Raw genomic sequence first — 16,158 nt, 5'->3', positions numbered from 1 at the left:
AAAAAATGTAATATAAACCGAACCAAAGCAAAAACTTCTAAGAAAAAAAACTGGACTGATATTTCTTCGATTAAAAAAGACATTCTTCTGTCGTCAGCTCCGCTCCTCTATATTCAAAGGTTATTGAAGGGGATTCAGAAAAGGTCTGCTCACGTCGTAAGGAAATACTGAATAAATGGACTCCAAACTTCCTCAAATTGAAGCAAAGGATCAACAGTGCCGCTCCTGATTCTTTCTAAGCTTAAACATGTTATAGTTTGAAAGAACCATTGAAATGTAGTGGGGGTATTGGGTCCTTGCATTTAAATAGAATGGATCTCTTGGCCATTAGTGACAAAAGCAATTATTCGACAGTAGCTGCTCAGTTTGCTTTCTCCTTTTCCTGTACTAGTTGTAGTGTAGTGACGCTATTTGTCCTTTTGTAGTGCTTCTAGTTAATAAGAAAGAGGTGACTGGGTGTGTGCGCTTTCTCAGGGGCTGAGCGAGGGGTGGGGGGGATTTGCAGGCTGTGTCTCTCTCCCTCCCCAGCCGTGGCTGGGCGCTAACGGGCACACGCTTGCCTTTCCCCAGCCGCATCAACGTAGGAGCCAGGTTCCAGGCGGTGGTCGAGGATGCGTCCCGGACGCTCTGGGAGGAAGTGGCGGTGCACGGTGCCGACCTGGTCTGGAAACCTTGGAAGAAGCTCTCGGAAAGTCTGGAGGTGCAAGGTCAAGGTAACGAGAGGCGCGAGCCAGCGTGGGCGGGGCGTCCCCTCCGTGCACCCGGCCTGTGTACACGCAGGCAGCAGAGCTGAAGCACCTTCCGACGCTGCCCCCGGTCGGACACCCGGTCGAGCAGAGCTGTGACAATGACCTCTCGCTCAACGCCAGTAAAACTAAAAAAACGATCGTTGGCTAATGAGAGGAGGAGGGCAAACGTGCGCCAGTCCACACTGGGGGTGGGGGGGCGGGGTGCAAATCAGCGGTGGGGAGGGTCAGCAGCTCTAAATTCCTGGGCGTTAACATCTCGGGCGACCTGTCCTGGGCCCAGCACGTAGACGTGATCGCAAGGAAGATGCGCCGGTGCCTTCCTTGGGAGGTTTAAGGAGTTTCGGTTTGTCACCGAATAACAAATGTCTACAGATGTACTGTTGGACGTGTCCTGATTGGTTGCATCCGGGTCTGGGACAGCAATTCGAATGCGCAGGAACGCAAGAAGCTGCAGAGAGCAGTGGACTCGGCCCAATATATAGAACAGTACAGCACAATACAGGCCCTTCAGCCCACAATGTTGTGCCGACCTTTAAACCTCGCCTAAGACTATCTAACCCCTTCCTCCCACATATTTTAAATTCCTCCATATGCTTATCTAGCAATCTCTTGAATTTGACCAATGTACCTGCCTCCACCACCACCCCAGGCAGCGCATTCCATGCCCCAACCACTCTCTGGGTAAAAAACCTTCCTCTGATATCTCCCTTGAACTTCCCACCCATTACTTTAAAGCCATGCCCTCTTGTATTGAGCATTGGTGCCCTGGGAAAGAGGCGCTGGCTGTCCACTCTATCTATTCCGCTTAATATTTTGAACACCTCTATCATGTCTCCCCTCATCCTCCTCCTCTCCAAAGAGTAAAGCCCTAGCTCCCTTAGTCTCTCCTCATAAATCATCCTCTCTAAACCAGGCAGCATCCTGATAAACCTCCTCTGCACCCTTTCCAACGCTTCCACATCCCTCCTATAATGAGGCGACCAGAACTGGACACAGTGCTCCAAGTGTGGTCTAACCAGAGTTTTGTAGAGCTGCATCATTACCTTGCGGCTCTTAAACTCGATCCCACGACTTATGAAAGCTAACATCCCATAAGCTTTCTTAACTACCCTATCCACCTGCGAGGCAACTTTCAGGGATCTGTGGATATGGACCCCCAGATCCCTCTGCTCCTCCACGGGCAAATCCCTCCCCACCGTCGGGGGTATCTACAGGAGGGGCTGCCTCAAGAAGGCAACGTCCGTTGTCAAGGATCCCCACCATCCGGGCCATGCCCTCTTCTCATGTTAATCGCTGCCTTCTCCGGTGCCTCCTGCGTATGGCGTCTGCGGAGGAACGGCACTGCATGTTCAGTGCCCTCTTCCCGTTTGCATCTCAGCCAATGACGCAGCCCTTGCCTGCGCGTCGCAAGACCTGACCACGTAACAACACCACGGACGTGCTGGGAAGCGACCATCTCCAGTGATGTCATCCCTCATTGGCCCTTGAGACTTGGGGATTGGGGGCAGTGAAATAACCTTCTTGAAACCACCTACCCTCAACATCCGCCATCGATGTTCAGCCGGGCCAGATACAGGAGCGGGTCAGGGGGTGGGGACCCCGTGGTGAGGGACTCACCTCCTGACACCCCGAGGCCTTTCCCCCATCGACATGGCACAGGTCGGGAGTGTGGCGGGACACTCCCCACCGGCCTGGGTGAGTGCGGCGCCAACAACTCTCGAGGAGCTCGGCACCGTCCAGGACAAAGCAGGCCGCTCGATCGGCACCCCATCCACCCACCCCCCCCAAACACTCCCTCCCTCCACCACCGGCGCACAGTGGCTGCAGTGTGCACCGTCTACACAACGCCCCGCGGTTACTCGCCCAGGCTACTCCGACAGCACCTCCCAAACCTGCCACCTCTCCCACCGAGGGACACCACCACCCACAGGTTCCCCTCCCTGTCACACCCCACCCCGACTGGGAAATATCTCGCCGTTCCTTCACCGTCACTGGGTCTAAACCCTGGAGCTCCCTCCCCAACAGCACCGTGGGAACCCCCTCCCCACACGGACTGCGGTGGTTCAAGGGGGCAGCTCACCCCCTCCTTCTCATGGGGCAGTCAGGGACGGAGGGGGGTAAATCCCGGCCTTGTGCCCAGATCCAGGAACTGAATTAGTGCAAAATTCCAATTCCCACTGAATCCCACGGATCAGAGTTCCTGCAGGAATTCAAAACACCCAAAAGCCTCAGTGTGTTGAGGAGGGAGCGCCGCGCTGCGGGAGGGGCGGCGGGGAGGGAGCGCCGCGCTGCGGGAGGGGCGGCGGGGAGGGAGCGCCGCAGAACCAAGGCTCCAATTACCACCCCCCCCCCATGCCGAGGCTCGGGTGGGGGTAAGAGCAGGTGGACATCTGCCCCATCGACATTCAACACACAGTGAGCCATCTTGGGGTGGGGTGGGGGGCGTAACCACATTAGTGGGATCTTGCTGTGTGCCTCATGTCCCGGGCTCTGGGACCAGTCCCTCGCTTGGCCGTCAGCCTCGTTGGGAGGTCCGGAGTTGAGGTGGGTGGTGGGTGGGGAGGGAGATGAGGGGGAGGAGGAGGAGGAGGAGGAGGACGACGACGACAGACCCAGTGGGAGGGGGGGGACACTGCCGGGACACTGGTCGACTGTGTGCCCTTGTACTTGCAGTGGAGGACCTGCTGAACCTGGCCTGTTCCAGCGCCCTGCCCGGTGGGGGCCTCAACCGCGAGTTCGCTCTGCACTGCCTCTCCGAGGTGGAGGGGGACGTGATGGTGAGTACTGGCACCCCCTCACCCAGGGCGTCCCCTCACCCTCGGGACCTCCCTGGGTCTGAACGTCCACCACCGGCTCGGGAGCCTTGGCTGCATTCACAGAGCGTCCCATCCCATCGCAGCAGGAGTCCATTCACCCCGTCAAGTTGGTGCTAGCTTTTTATTTTGATCGAGCCCCCCCCCCCCCACCCCCTGGTCAACCCTTCTCCCCTCTGCTTCCTCCCCACAGTACTGCCCCTACCAATGCCCTCCCACCACCCCTCCCTGGAAGTGACCACACGAGTAGACGGGACGGTAAAGAAGGCGTTCGGCGCGCTTGCCTTCATCGGTCGGGGCGCTGAGTACAAGAGTCAGGAGGTCACATTGCAGCTGTGTAAAACTCTGGTCAGGCTACGTTTGGAGAATGGCGTGCAGTTCTGGTCGCCCCGTTACAGGAGGTGGGGGCTTTGGAGAGGGTGCAGAAGAGGGTCACCAGGATGCTGCCTGGATTAGAGGGCATGAGCTATAAGGAGAGGTTGGACAAACTTTGGTTGTTTTGTCTGGAGCGGCAGAGGCTGAGGGGAGACCTGATAGAGGTTTATAAGATTATGAGAGGCAGAGATAGAGTAGACAGTCAGAATCTTTTCCCCAGGGTTGAAAAGCCAAATACCAGAGAACATGCATTTAAGGTGAGAGGGGGAAGTTTAAAGGAGATATGTGGGACAAGATTTTTTTGGGTGCCTGGAATGTGCTGCCAGGGGTGGGAGTGGAGGCAGACACGATAGAAGGGTGTAAGGAGTTCGATAGACCGACTGTGACAGTGTGGCTTATGAAGTCAGTGATACTCTGCGTCTAGTTGCAGATGTGTTGAGTTTGCCAATGTTGATTGGATGCTGGAACTGACTCCAGTAAACCTGGTATCACAAATGCTACTCCATGCTCCTTAATAAAGTGTACAGAGAATGCTGGTGGGACGAGGGTCTGAGTTGGACAGGCTAGGACTTTGTTTCTTGGAATATAGAAGGCTGAGGGGTGACCTCCTATAAAAGCAGGAGGGGCATCTATAGAGTGAATGCGCACAGTCTTTCCCCAGGGAAGGGAAACCGAGAACTAGAGGGTGCAGTTTTAGGGTGAGAGGGGGAGAGATTAAAAGGGACCTGAGGGGCAACTTCTTCACCCAGAGGGTGGTCAGTATGTGGAACGAGCTGCCAGAGGAAGTGGGTGAGGCAGGTACAGTAACATTTAAAAGACATTTGGATAAATACACGGATAGGAAAGGTTTAGAGGGATATGGGCCAAACGTGGGCCATTGGGTCTAGGTCGGGTGGGCTACCTTGAACCAAATTGTTTCCGTGGTGTTTGGCTCCGTGACTCAAACAGACTCTTCACTAAAACGGAAAATGCTGGAAACACCCAGCGGGTCAGTCTGCATCTGTGGAGAGATAAACCTTCAGGGTCGAGCTGTTTCTCTCCCCCACCCCCTCACAGACACTGACCGACCTGCTGAGCTGTTGTTTATATTCCAGGTTGCAGTTTGCAACCTTTGCGTCCGTGGGCAAAGCCCACGATCCAGAATGTTCTCCCAACCACCGCTTCCCTTAAACACACTAATCGCCACGCCACCCGTTCACATCGCAGGTCACCCTGGAGAAGCTGCTGTTGAACAATGGAGCCCGGTCCACCTCTCACCCTCTGGCGGATTATCATTACTCAGGTAGGTGACCCGCAGTGGTGCACGGGTTACACTAGTGAGGTGTCGGACAGGGGGGTCACACTAGTGAGGTGTCGGACAGCGAGGGTCACACTAGTGAGGTGTCGGACAGGGATGTTCGCTCCAGAGGTTAACATCTAACGTCAACGTCAATCCCAGAACATTCAACGATGGACCTTGTAGGACCACAGCTCTCTATGGTTACAAGCTCCTCACTGCCCCTCCCACAGCGCGGCGCTCCCTCCTCACCGCCCCGCCCCGGGAAGCGCTCCCTCCTCACTGGGCCTCCCTCCCTCCCCACAGTGTGACTGGACATGGGGTACCTGTCATCCAGACCAGTGTCGGCGCTCCCGGAATGACTGTACTGAAGGGCAGGGAGGGTACATCAGGGAGGGGAGGCGAGGAGGGAACGCTGAGGGAGGGGAGGTGAGGAGGGAGAACATTGGGATGACATTGAAGACCCCACAGCTTCTGGAGAGAGAGCAGGGAGATCCCAACCTTCTGCTATGGGACATGGGACTGGTGTTAGGGACAGGTCTTTGGGGTGTGGGGGGGTGGTGGTATATAAAACAGCTGAGTTATTGCCTCACTGTTTGCTGTGTGGTGCGCTGGGGACGGGGCCAACCCTGCAGGTGGTTTGCTGAGCACCTTTGGGGGTTTGAACCCACAGCTGCGTCTCCGAGAGGCGACCTGGTGCAGGGGAGCAGCTGCTTCCTGCCACCCCTCCTGTGGTGTATTGAAGCCGCGGGGTCCCCGGGCACAGCTTCACCCCCTCCCCTCCCTGGGCACAGCCTCACCCCCCCCCCCTCCCCGGGCACAGCCTCACCCTCTCCCCCTCCCGTCCCCGGGCACAGCCTCACCCTCTCCCCTTCTCCCTCCCCGCAGGAAGCAGCAACTGGAGCCCCAGCGAGAAGCGACTCTTCAACAAGGCGTTCGCCCTGCACAAGAAGGACTTCCGCGCCGTCCAGAAGGTGGTAGGTGACGGCCATTCCGGGAATTAGAGCGGTTCCCACTCCCGGGGGGGAGACCTGTCCCCTGCAGCCAGTGCCAGGGTTGGACTGGGACTGTGGCCCCCCCCCCCCCCAGCATGGTGCTCCCTCCTCGCCGCCCCTCCCACAGCGCGGCGTTCCCTCCTCTGCCCTGCGGTGCACTGTCAGCCTGGTTTGCACTTTGGGAGCGCCAACACAAACGTGTCCCAAGCCCGGTCACACCCTCACTCGAGGGACATTTCTTTATTAGAGTTCCTTGCCTCCCCCTCCTACCCCGCGGCCAATGATTCCAAATGGGGCAAAGGTACCCAGGGAACAGGCTGTTCTCCGACATTGGTCCCGGTCCTGGCGCCCAGACCCCCAGTGTCCAGGTGGGACGGGGTCCATCACTCACACACTGCCGGTCCCATCTCCCTCCTGGTAATTCAACACCTAACTGAACCAACCCCTTCTGCCTACAGAATGTCCACATCCCTCCATTTCCTGCACATCTACGTGCTTGTCTAACAGCCTCGATCGTACCTGCCTCCACCACCACCCCTGGCAGCGCATTCCAGGCACCCACCGCTCTCTGTGTAAAAAACCTGCCCCACACATCTCCCTTGAATTTACCCCTCTCACCGTAAGCCCATGCCTTCTGGTATTAGACATTTCGACCCTGGGGAAAAAGATACCGGCTGTCTACTCTATCTATAGAGCATTACAACACCATACAGGCCCTTCAGCCCACAATGTTGTGCTGACATTTTATCCTGCTCCAAGGTCTATCTAACCCTTCCCTCCCACATAGCCCTCCATTTCTCTATCATTCATGTCTCTTAAATGTCCCTAATGTATCTGCCCCCACAACCTCTGCCGGCAGTGCGTTCCACACACCCACCACTCTCTGTGTAAAAAAACTTACCCCTGACATCCCCCTTATACCTTCCTCCAATCACCTTAAAATTATGTCCCCTCGTGTTAGCCATTGTCGCCCTGAGAAAAAGTCTCTGACTGTCCACTCGATCTATGCCTCTTATCATCTTGTACACCTCTATCAATCACCTCTCATCCTCCTCCTCTCCAAAGAGAAAAGCCCCAGCTCACTCAACCTATCCTCATAAGACATGCTCTCCAATCCAGGCAACATCCCGGTAAATCTCCTCTGCACCCTCTCTAAAGCTTCCACATCCTTCCTATAATGAAGTGACCAGAACTGAACACAATACTCCTGGTGTGTGGTCTGACCAGTTCTACAGAGCTGCAACATCACCTCGTGGCTCTTGAACTCGATACCCTGACTAATGAAGGCCAACACACCATACACCTTCTTAACAACCCTATTGACCTGCGCAGCAACCTTGAGGGATCTATCGATGTGGACCCCAAGATCCTTCTGTTCCTCCACACTGCTAAGAGTCCTGCCATTAACCTTGTATTCTGCCTTCAAATTCGATCTCCCGAAGTGAATCACTTCACATTTATCCGGGTTGAACTCCATCTGCCACTTCTCAGCCCAGCTCTGCATCCTATCAATGTCCTGTTGTAATCTACAGCAACCTTCTACACTATCCACAACACCACCAACCTTTGTATCATCAGCAAACTTACTAACCCACCCTTCCACATCCTCATCCAACTCATCTATAAAATCACAAAGAGCAGGGGTCCCAGAACAGATCCCTGCGGAACACCACTGGTCACCGACCTCCGGGCAGAATACGCTCCATCTACCACCACCCTCCGTCTTCTATGGGCGAGCCAATTCTGAATCCACACAGCCAAGTTTCCCTGGATCCCATGCCTCCTCACTTTTTGAATAAGCCTTCCATGAGGAACCTTATCAAACACCTTACTAAAATCCATGTACACCACACCCACTGCTCGACCTTCATCGATGTGCTTTGTCACATCCTCAAAGAATTCAATCAGGCTCATGAGGCACAACCTGCCCCTCAAAGCCAGGCTTACTTGTCCCTAATCAGCCTGTGCTTCTCCAAATGCCCATAAATCCTGCCTCTTTCTCCAGTACTTTGCCTAGCACTGAAGTAAGACTCACTGGTCTGTAATTCCCAGGGTTATCCCTACTCTCTTTCTAAGCAAAGGAACAACATTTGCCACCCTCAATCACCTGGCACTGCTCCTGTGGCCAGTGAGGATGCAAAGATCATCGTCAAGGGTGCAGCAATCTCTTCCCTCACTTCCCGTAATAACCCTGGATATATCCCATCCTGACGTTTTTCAGAAGTTCCAGCACATCCCCTTTCCTCACGTCGACATGCCCTAGCGTATCAGCCTGTCATACACCATCCTCACACACGTCAAGGTCTCTCTCTCTGGTGAATACTGAAGCAAAGTATTCATTAAGGACCTCCCCGACCTCTTCCAACTCCAGGCACGTTTCCCCTTTTATCCCTGATCGGTCCTCCCCTCACTCTAGTCATCCTCCTGTTCCTCACATATGTGTAGAACGCCTTGGGGTTTTCCCTAATCCTACTCGCCAAGGCCTTCTCATGCCCCCTTCTAGCTCCCCTGTCCATTCTTAAGCTCCTCCTGGCTAACTTGTAACTCTCCAGAGCCCTGTCCGATCCTTGCTTTCTAAACCACAGGTAAACTTCCTTCTTCCTCTTGACAAGATATTCTACATCTCGTGTCAACCACGGTTCCTTCACTTGACCATCTTTACCCTGCCTCAATGGGACAAACCTATCCCAAGCCCCATGCAAGTATTCCTTAAACAACCTCCACATTTCTGCTGTGCACTTCCCCAAGAACATCTGTTCCCAACTTATGCTCCTAAATTCCTGCCTGATAGCATCAGAATTCCCCCTCCCAGCTTTTCAGCTTCCTTCCTAACTCCCTACATTCCCGCTTCAGGACCTCATCTCTTTTCCTACCTATGTCATTGGTACCAATACGTACCATGACCTCTGGCTGTTCACCCTCCCCCTTTAGAATGCTGTGGGCCTGAGCTGAGACGACCCTGATCCTAGCACCCAGGAGGCAACAAACCATCCGGGAGTCTCTTTCACATCCACAGGATCCCTGTCTGCCCCCCTTACCATGGAATCCCGTCACTACCGTCCTCCTCTTCTCCCCCCCTTCCCTTCTGCACCACACGACCTGGCTCAGTGCCAGAGACCTGGTCACTGCAGCTTTCCCCTGGCAGGTCGTCCCCCCCCCAACAGTATCCAAAGCAGTATACCTGTTATTGAGAGGAACAGCCACAGGGATACTCCGCACTACCTGCCTATTCTCCGTCCTTGTCCTGACAGTCACCCAGCCACCTGCCTCCTGCAGCTTCAGAGTGACTGCCTCCCTGTAGCTCTTATCTATGTACTCCTCGGTATCCCATAGGAGCCGAAGGTCATTCAGCTGCAGATCCAGTTCTCTAACATGGTCTATAAGGAGCTGCAGCTGGATGCACCTCGTGCAGATGCAATTATCAGGGAGACTGGATGTCTCCCAGAACTCCCACACCTCACAAGCTGAACGCACCACTGACCCCGGAGCAGTTCTCACTGTTCTGTCCTGGCACTAAAGGGAACAAGAAAGAAAGGAACTTGCCAGAGACTTACCTTCATCTCTTCTCGCCAAAGCCTCAGCTCCCCACTCCAACACTGTCCACTCACACAATGGCCACTCTGCTTACACCAGCCTTCCCTTTATTTGCTGCTGTTAATCAGCCAATTGATTGGCAACAATCTGCAAATGTGCCTCGTTTAGACTCTTGCAAGGTGACTCAGGCACAACTCATAAGCTATGCCTCTCATAATCTTATAAACCTCTGTCAGCTCTCCCCTCAGCCTCTGCTGCTCCAGAGAAAACAACCCAAGTTTGTCCGACCTCTCCTTGTAGCTCACGCCCTCTAATCCAGGCAGCGTCCTGGTGAACCTCTCCTGCACCCTCTCCAAAGCCCCCGCACCCTTCCTGTAACGGGGCGACCAGAACTGAACGCAGTACTGGTGAGGGAATGTATTTTGGGGACTATCATAACTTGGTGGAGCGAAGGGCCTGTGGGTGAAAGGTTGGCATTAAATGCGACTGACCTCAGTGGCTGCATTGGTCTCATGCGCTGCGTTGCTGCACGGTTGCAGGTGAGGACCAAGGACGTTGCGGAGTGCGTCGAGTATTACTACACCTTCAAGAAGAGCCTCAAGTTCAACAAGAAGCTGCGGCCACGAGCGTCAGACGCAGACGAGGACTGGAATGGCATCTTCAGACAAGACACAGACTACGAGGTGAGGCGGTGTACCCTCCCGCAGTGGGACAGGCGTACAGTGGGCCCCCTGGTATGGGACATAAACTAAACCCGAGCTCCTCCTGGGGCAAGAGGTCGTTGGGGCAGTGAGGGACACGGTCAGGGAATGTAACCTGAGCCACCCAGGACACGATCACGTGGGTCACAGGGTGAGGTTCCCTCTGCACCGTCCCGTCACACACTCCCGGGGTCAGACACAGGGTGAGGCTCCCTCTACACTGTCCCGTCACACAGTCCTGGGGTCAGACACAGGGTAAGGCTCCCTCTACACTGTCCCGTCACACACTCCCAGGGTCAGACACAGGGTGAAGCTCCCTCTACACTGTCCCATCACACACTCCTGGGGTCAGACACAGGGTGAAGCTCCCTCTACACTGTCCCGTCACACACTCCTGGGGTCAGACACAGGGTGAGGCTCCCTCTACACTGTCCCGTCACACACTCCCGGGGTCAGACACAGCAAGAGTGATGATGTTTCCAAGTGCAGAAGGCAGCAGCAATGCAGGTGTTGAGGAGTTGAGGGACGGGGTCCATGTATCCCACAAAGAGACGGGTGCAGTTGGGGACCCATGTGAATTTCCAGTGAGTGGAGTTTAAGAAGTTACAGGACAGGTGTGGGGGCTTTGCAGAGGGTGCAGGAGAGGTTCACCAGGACGCTGCCTGGATTAGAGGGCATGAGCTATAAGGAGAGGTCGGACAAACTTGGGTTGTTTTCTCTGGAGCGGCAGAGGCTGAGGGGGGACCTGATTTATAAGATTATGAGAGGCATGGACAGAGTAGACAGCCGGTATCTTTTTCCCAGGGTGGAAATGTCCAATACCAGAGGGCGTGCATTTAAGGTGAGAGGGGGGAAAGTTCAAAGGAGATGCGCGGGGCAGGTTTTACACAGAGAGTGGTGGGTGCCTGGAATGTGCTGCCAGGGGTTGGGGTGGAGGCAGATATGATCAAGGTGTTTAAGAAGCTGTTAGACAGACACATGGATGTGCAGGGAATTGAGGGATGTGGACATTGTGTAGGCAGAAGGGATTGGTTTAGTTGGGTGTTTAATTACTAGTTTAACTAGTCCAGCACAACATGGTGGGCCGAAGGGCCTGTTCCTGTGCTCTACTGTTCTATAGGTTGTGATTAATGCTCCAGTTATTCAAACCGTCCCTGTGACTTCAGGGTTGGGGAAATGACACCAAGTTCAAGTCTATCGTCACGGTCACACACCCAGGGTGTAAATGCCGTGAACATTAGCTTCCTGCAGCAGCTTAGAACATTACAGACATAAGTTAACATAACCTTAAATTAACATAAATTCTACATAACTTACACAACAAAACTAAATGTAACCACATCAGTGCAAGTTGAGGGAAATCTAGTCCAAGGTAGCGTTGGGGTTTCTCAGGTGGGTTCGAGACCCTGACGGCAGTGGGGAAGAAGCTGTTGTTGAACCTTGAGGTGTGGGGTCTTCAGGCTCCTGTACCTCCTGCCCGATGGCAGCATCGAGAAGTAGGGCACGGCCCGGACGGTGGGGGTCCTGATGGTGGATGTCGCCTTCCTGAGACGTCGCCTCCTGTAGATGTCCCTCGATGGTGGGGAGAGCTGTCCCCGTGATGGAACCGGCTGACCGCCCACGCTCTCTGCAGCCTCGTGCGTTCCTGGAGCTCCCACACCGGGCCAGTCGGATGCTTCCCACTGGGCAGAGGGAGGCAGGGATTTCACTCAGACCTCGACCCTGTACACTTGTGGACCATCAGTGCGCGACCTGGTTATAACTGGCTGCTGTTTCATTGGTCCCAAAGCTGCCGTTCACTAGCCCACAGCCGGCGCAGAGAGGGGAGAGAGAGAGTCCCTGCCCACCGTCATCGGCAACTTCCCCTGCAAACAGTGCGGAAAGTAAGTAGATCCAGGGGCAATGGGGCAGGGAGGGGTACGTGATCGGGGAGAGGGGGAAGAGTGTGGGGGGGAGTGGGGAGAGAGGGGGTGTTGGGGGAGCGTGGGGGGGTAGTGTGGGAGATGGGGGAGGTGGGGGAATTTGTGGGGGGGAGCGTGGGAGGGAGGGGGGTGTGGGGGGGCGGGAGAGAGAAAGAGAGTGGGGGAGAGAGGGAGACAGTGTGGGGGGTGTGGAGAGGGAGATTGGTGCAGGGGAGTGTGAGATGGGTGGTGTGAGAGAGAGAGGGGGTGAGAGAGAGGTGGGGGGAGAGAGGAGGTGGAGACAGTGGGGTGGGGGGGTGAGGCAGAGAGAGGAAACATGGAGACACAGGCGACGACCTCCTGTTCTCTGACCATTCCCCCCCCACCCTCACTGTAGGATGTTTTACAAAATCAAGAGCCGGAACGCCCACATGAAAATCCACAGGCAGCAGGACGATTGGCAGCACCGATCGCAGGACGCCCTCTGCCCTCCGCTCACCTACCCCGGGGCAGCCCTCAGCAAGGCTCCCCCCACCCCACCTGTTTACCCCGGCTGGGACAACAGGGAGATGCAGGGGCCACTGGAGGTCATGTCCGAGGCCGCGACCTGCGCCGGGTTACCTCAGATCTACCAGGAGGGCAAGTTCAGCCTGGCCAACGGCAAGTGCCAGAACTACTACTTGTAAAGACAATCCTTGCCAAAGCACTAACTGTGAAGACGTTTAACCCCACTGAATTCTAACCGACCCAAGGCTCCCAAAACTGAGCCCCTTTTGCAAATGAGCACTTGGTGTTCGGTCTATTAATTCCCCTCTTTTTTGGGAGCTTTTAAATACTGATATTTTGTCTTGTATTTTTTTAAATAGCATTAGACCCCTTTCCCTCCCCACCCCCATTCACAGGAAAGTGGATTCACAAGAGACTCTGGGATCTGGAACTACAATCTGCTGGAGGAACTCAGTGGGTCGAGCAGCATCTGTTGGGGGGGGGGGGGGGGGAAGAGGGATGGTCGACGGTTTCAGATCTCTCTCTACCCGTGTCCCTGATGCAGGGTCTCCACCCAAGACGTCGACAATTCCTCCCCCACCCCCCCATCCCCCCCCCCCCCCCCCCCCACCCCCCCCCACCCCCCCCCCCCCCCCCCCCCCCCCCCCCCCCCCCCCCCCCCCCCCCCCCCCCCCCCCCCCCCCCCCCCCCCCCCCCCCCCCCCCCCCCCCCCCCCCCCCCCCCCCATGGATGCTGTTTGACCTGCTGAGTTCCTCGGGCAGATTGCAAAGTGATGCCAATCTCTGGCCGCTGCATGTCACCTGCTAAACCACCTCACAGGCGCAGAACAACTAAAGACTTACACTTGCATAGCAACCAGCAATGAGTAAGAAAGATTGGGCCTGTACTCAATGGAGATGAGAAAGATTGGAGCTGTTTTCACCTGAGGGAGGTGTTGGTTTGGGCGATGGTGAGAGTGGAGGGGGGAGTTGGGGGTGAAACCATCTCGGGACAAAGGTGTCACCGAGACAGAATTCTCTACGGATCTTTGGAATTCCTGATCCCTGTAGACGCCACATTACTGAATATATTCCAGATCGAGGCGGATATCTGGATTATGTATGGGGGGGGGCGCATTTTGAGGGTCAATGAAGCAAGGGGTGTGGGGCCAAAGATCAAATCGACTGATCAGATTCAACAGAGGAGGGGCAAGTGGTCAATTCCTGCTCCTTTTCCCAATGCTCCAATATCTTCCCAGTGAGTTTGCCTCGTTGGTAATTGGTTTATTATTGTCACATGTACTGAGATACAGTGAGAAGCTTTTGTCTGCACGCCATCCAGACAGATCATTCCGTACACCAGTACATTGAGGTAGTACAGAAGGAAAACAATGCAGAATAAAGTGTTACAGTTACAGAGAAAGTGCAGTGCAGGCAGACAATAAGGGGCAAGGGCCACGATGAGGTAGATTGTGAGTTTAAGAGTCCATCTTTTAGCATGTGAGAGTCTGTTCAAGGGTCCGATAACAGCAGGACAGAAGCTGTCCTTGAGCCTGGTGGTACGTGCTTTCAGGCTTTTGTATCTTCTGCCCAATGTGGATGAGGGGGGAGAAGAGAGAATGTCCGGGGCGGGAGGGGTCCTTGATTACATTGGCTGCTTTCCCGGGCAGCGGGAAGTGCGGACGGTGCCCACGGAGGGGAGGCTGGTTTGCGTCAGCTCCCCAGCACAGCGTCTGGCTCGTGACAACCCTGTATTGGCCCTGCCGAGGGTGAATTTCAGGCCCAGTGTATTTTATTTTAAGAAGTGGATGCGACGGTCCCAAGTGGTGGGTCTGGTCAGCAGCTCACTGCTGGTACCTCACCCCCCCCCTCCCCTTAGTTTGATGCCCCCCATCCCATCCATTCCTGCACTGCCCATGGATTTATCAGTCTCAGCCTTGAGTGAGAACCCTCCCCCTTGTGTGGCGAGGGGCGTCACTGAGTCAGGGGCACACAGCAGAAAAACAGGCCCTTCGGCCCAACTCATCCATGCCAACCAAGATTCTCATCTAAGCCAGTCCCATTTGCCCACATTTGGCCCATATCCCTCTAAACCTTTCCTATCCGTGTACCTGTCCGAGTGACTTTTAAATGTTATTAATGTACCTGCCTCACCCACTTCCTCTGGCAGCTCGTTCCACATACGGACCACCCTCTGGGTAAAGATGTTACCCCTCAGGTTCCTATTAATCTCTCCCCTCTCACCTTAAACCTGTGCCCTCTAGTTCTTGATTCCCCAACCCTGGGGGAAAAGACTGTGTACATTCACCCTATCGATACCCCTCATGATTTTATACACCTCTAAGATCACCCCTCATTCTCCTACACTCCAGTGGCATTCCAACCTCTCTCCATAATTCAGTCCCTCGAGTCCCAGCGACATCCTTAGAAACCTTTTCTGCCTGTAGTTCAGCCAGTGTGATTCCCACTTCCGTGTACGAGGCAAGAATTAATCCAGAGAATGTGGATGAGATGTCAAACCGAGACTTGGTTGACAGAATGCCACAACACCGTAACGAGGGGGAAGGCCTCACATTTTCCTCTCAACCAACAACACAAACCCAGGTGGCGTGTATGTGTGGGCGAAGTGCGTCATTCTGGGATCTTGCCGTGTACGAAACAGCCACAGCCACAGCCCTTGGAAAAAGTAGGCCATTGGCTGCAACACGCTTTGGAGAAGGCAGAGGCTCGGAGAGGCCTTTTCACTGACAATGACACACAAAGGAGGTGTAATATTTTGTTGTTAAAAGTGCATCTCCCTTCTGAGAATAACTCACCACGTATTTCCTTTGTTGCCAGGAAAAAAAACCAAAAGATTTCAACTTTTAACCTCTATTTTTAAATTTATATTTTTAGCCTCAGTGTACTTTCTACCCCAGTTGGGGCTTTTTGTTTTAATACGTGTATATATATATACTGAGTTGTAAATAATTGTTCAAAGTGAGTTAAAACATCTGCAGTTGAAGATGCAAGACTGTTTTCAAATTACAAGAGGTTTTGTAAAGTGTATAGTATGTAGTTTTTCCAGCATTTTTTAAAACCTTACCTGCTTAAACCGAGTATGCTGGGCAAATCCCACCATCTTACTATTAAACAACTTGTTACACAGACCCAGGAGCTTAACATCTTCCCCTTAAGCCATCCCAACTCATCCTATCACAGACATTCCCTTTGTTCAACACATCCCTTGCCCCTCCTACTGAAAACCTACTTGTACCTCCCTTTCCCCCCGGTTCTGACGAAGGATTGCAGACCCAAAACGCTGGCTGATTCTCTCTCCACAGATGCTG

The 16,158-nt window shown here is 54.3% G+C and overlaps 1 protein-coding gene across 1 annotated transcript in view; it reads left to right on the top strand.

The window, feature by feature from the left end:
- LOC127586914 (uncharacterized) overlaps window positions 1-13,215 on the top strand; it is an 80,808-nt gene extending 67,593 nt beyond the window's left edge. Inside the window, exons 10-16 of the mRNA XM_052044942.1 lie at window positions 571-713; window positions 3,423-3,526; window positions 5,144-5,219; window positions 6,102-6,190; window positions 10,282-10,425; window positions 12,233-12,326; window positions 12,742-13,215. Coding sequence (XP_051900902.1) covers window positions 571-713; window positions 3,423-3,526; window positions 5,144-5,219; window positions 6,102-6,190; window positions 10,282-10,425; window positions 12,233-12,326; window positions 12,742-12,779 — 688 coding nt within the window. The 3' untranslated portion in view covers window positions 12,780-13,215. The remainder of the gene's footprint in view (window positions 1-570; window positions 714-3,422; window positions 3,527-5,143; window positions 5,220-6,101; window positions 6,191-10,281; window positions 10,426-12,232; window positions 12,327-12,741) is intronic.
- The last annotated feature ends 2,943 nt before the right edge of the window (window positions 13,216-16,158 follow it).

Source organism: Pristis pectinata, chromosome 38 (genome assembly GCF_009764475.1).
Source record: "Pristis pectinata isolate sPriPec2 chromosome 38, sPriPec2.1.pri, whole genome shotgun sequence".
Classification (NCBI taxonomy): Eukaryota; Metazoa; Chordata; class Chondrichthyes; order Rhinopristiformes; family Pristidae; genus Pristis; species Pristis pectinata.
Note: the sequence above shows the minus strand (reverse complement) of the source record. Positions and strands in the feature narration are given on the sequence as shown.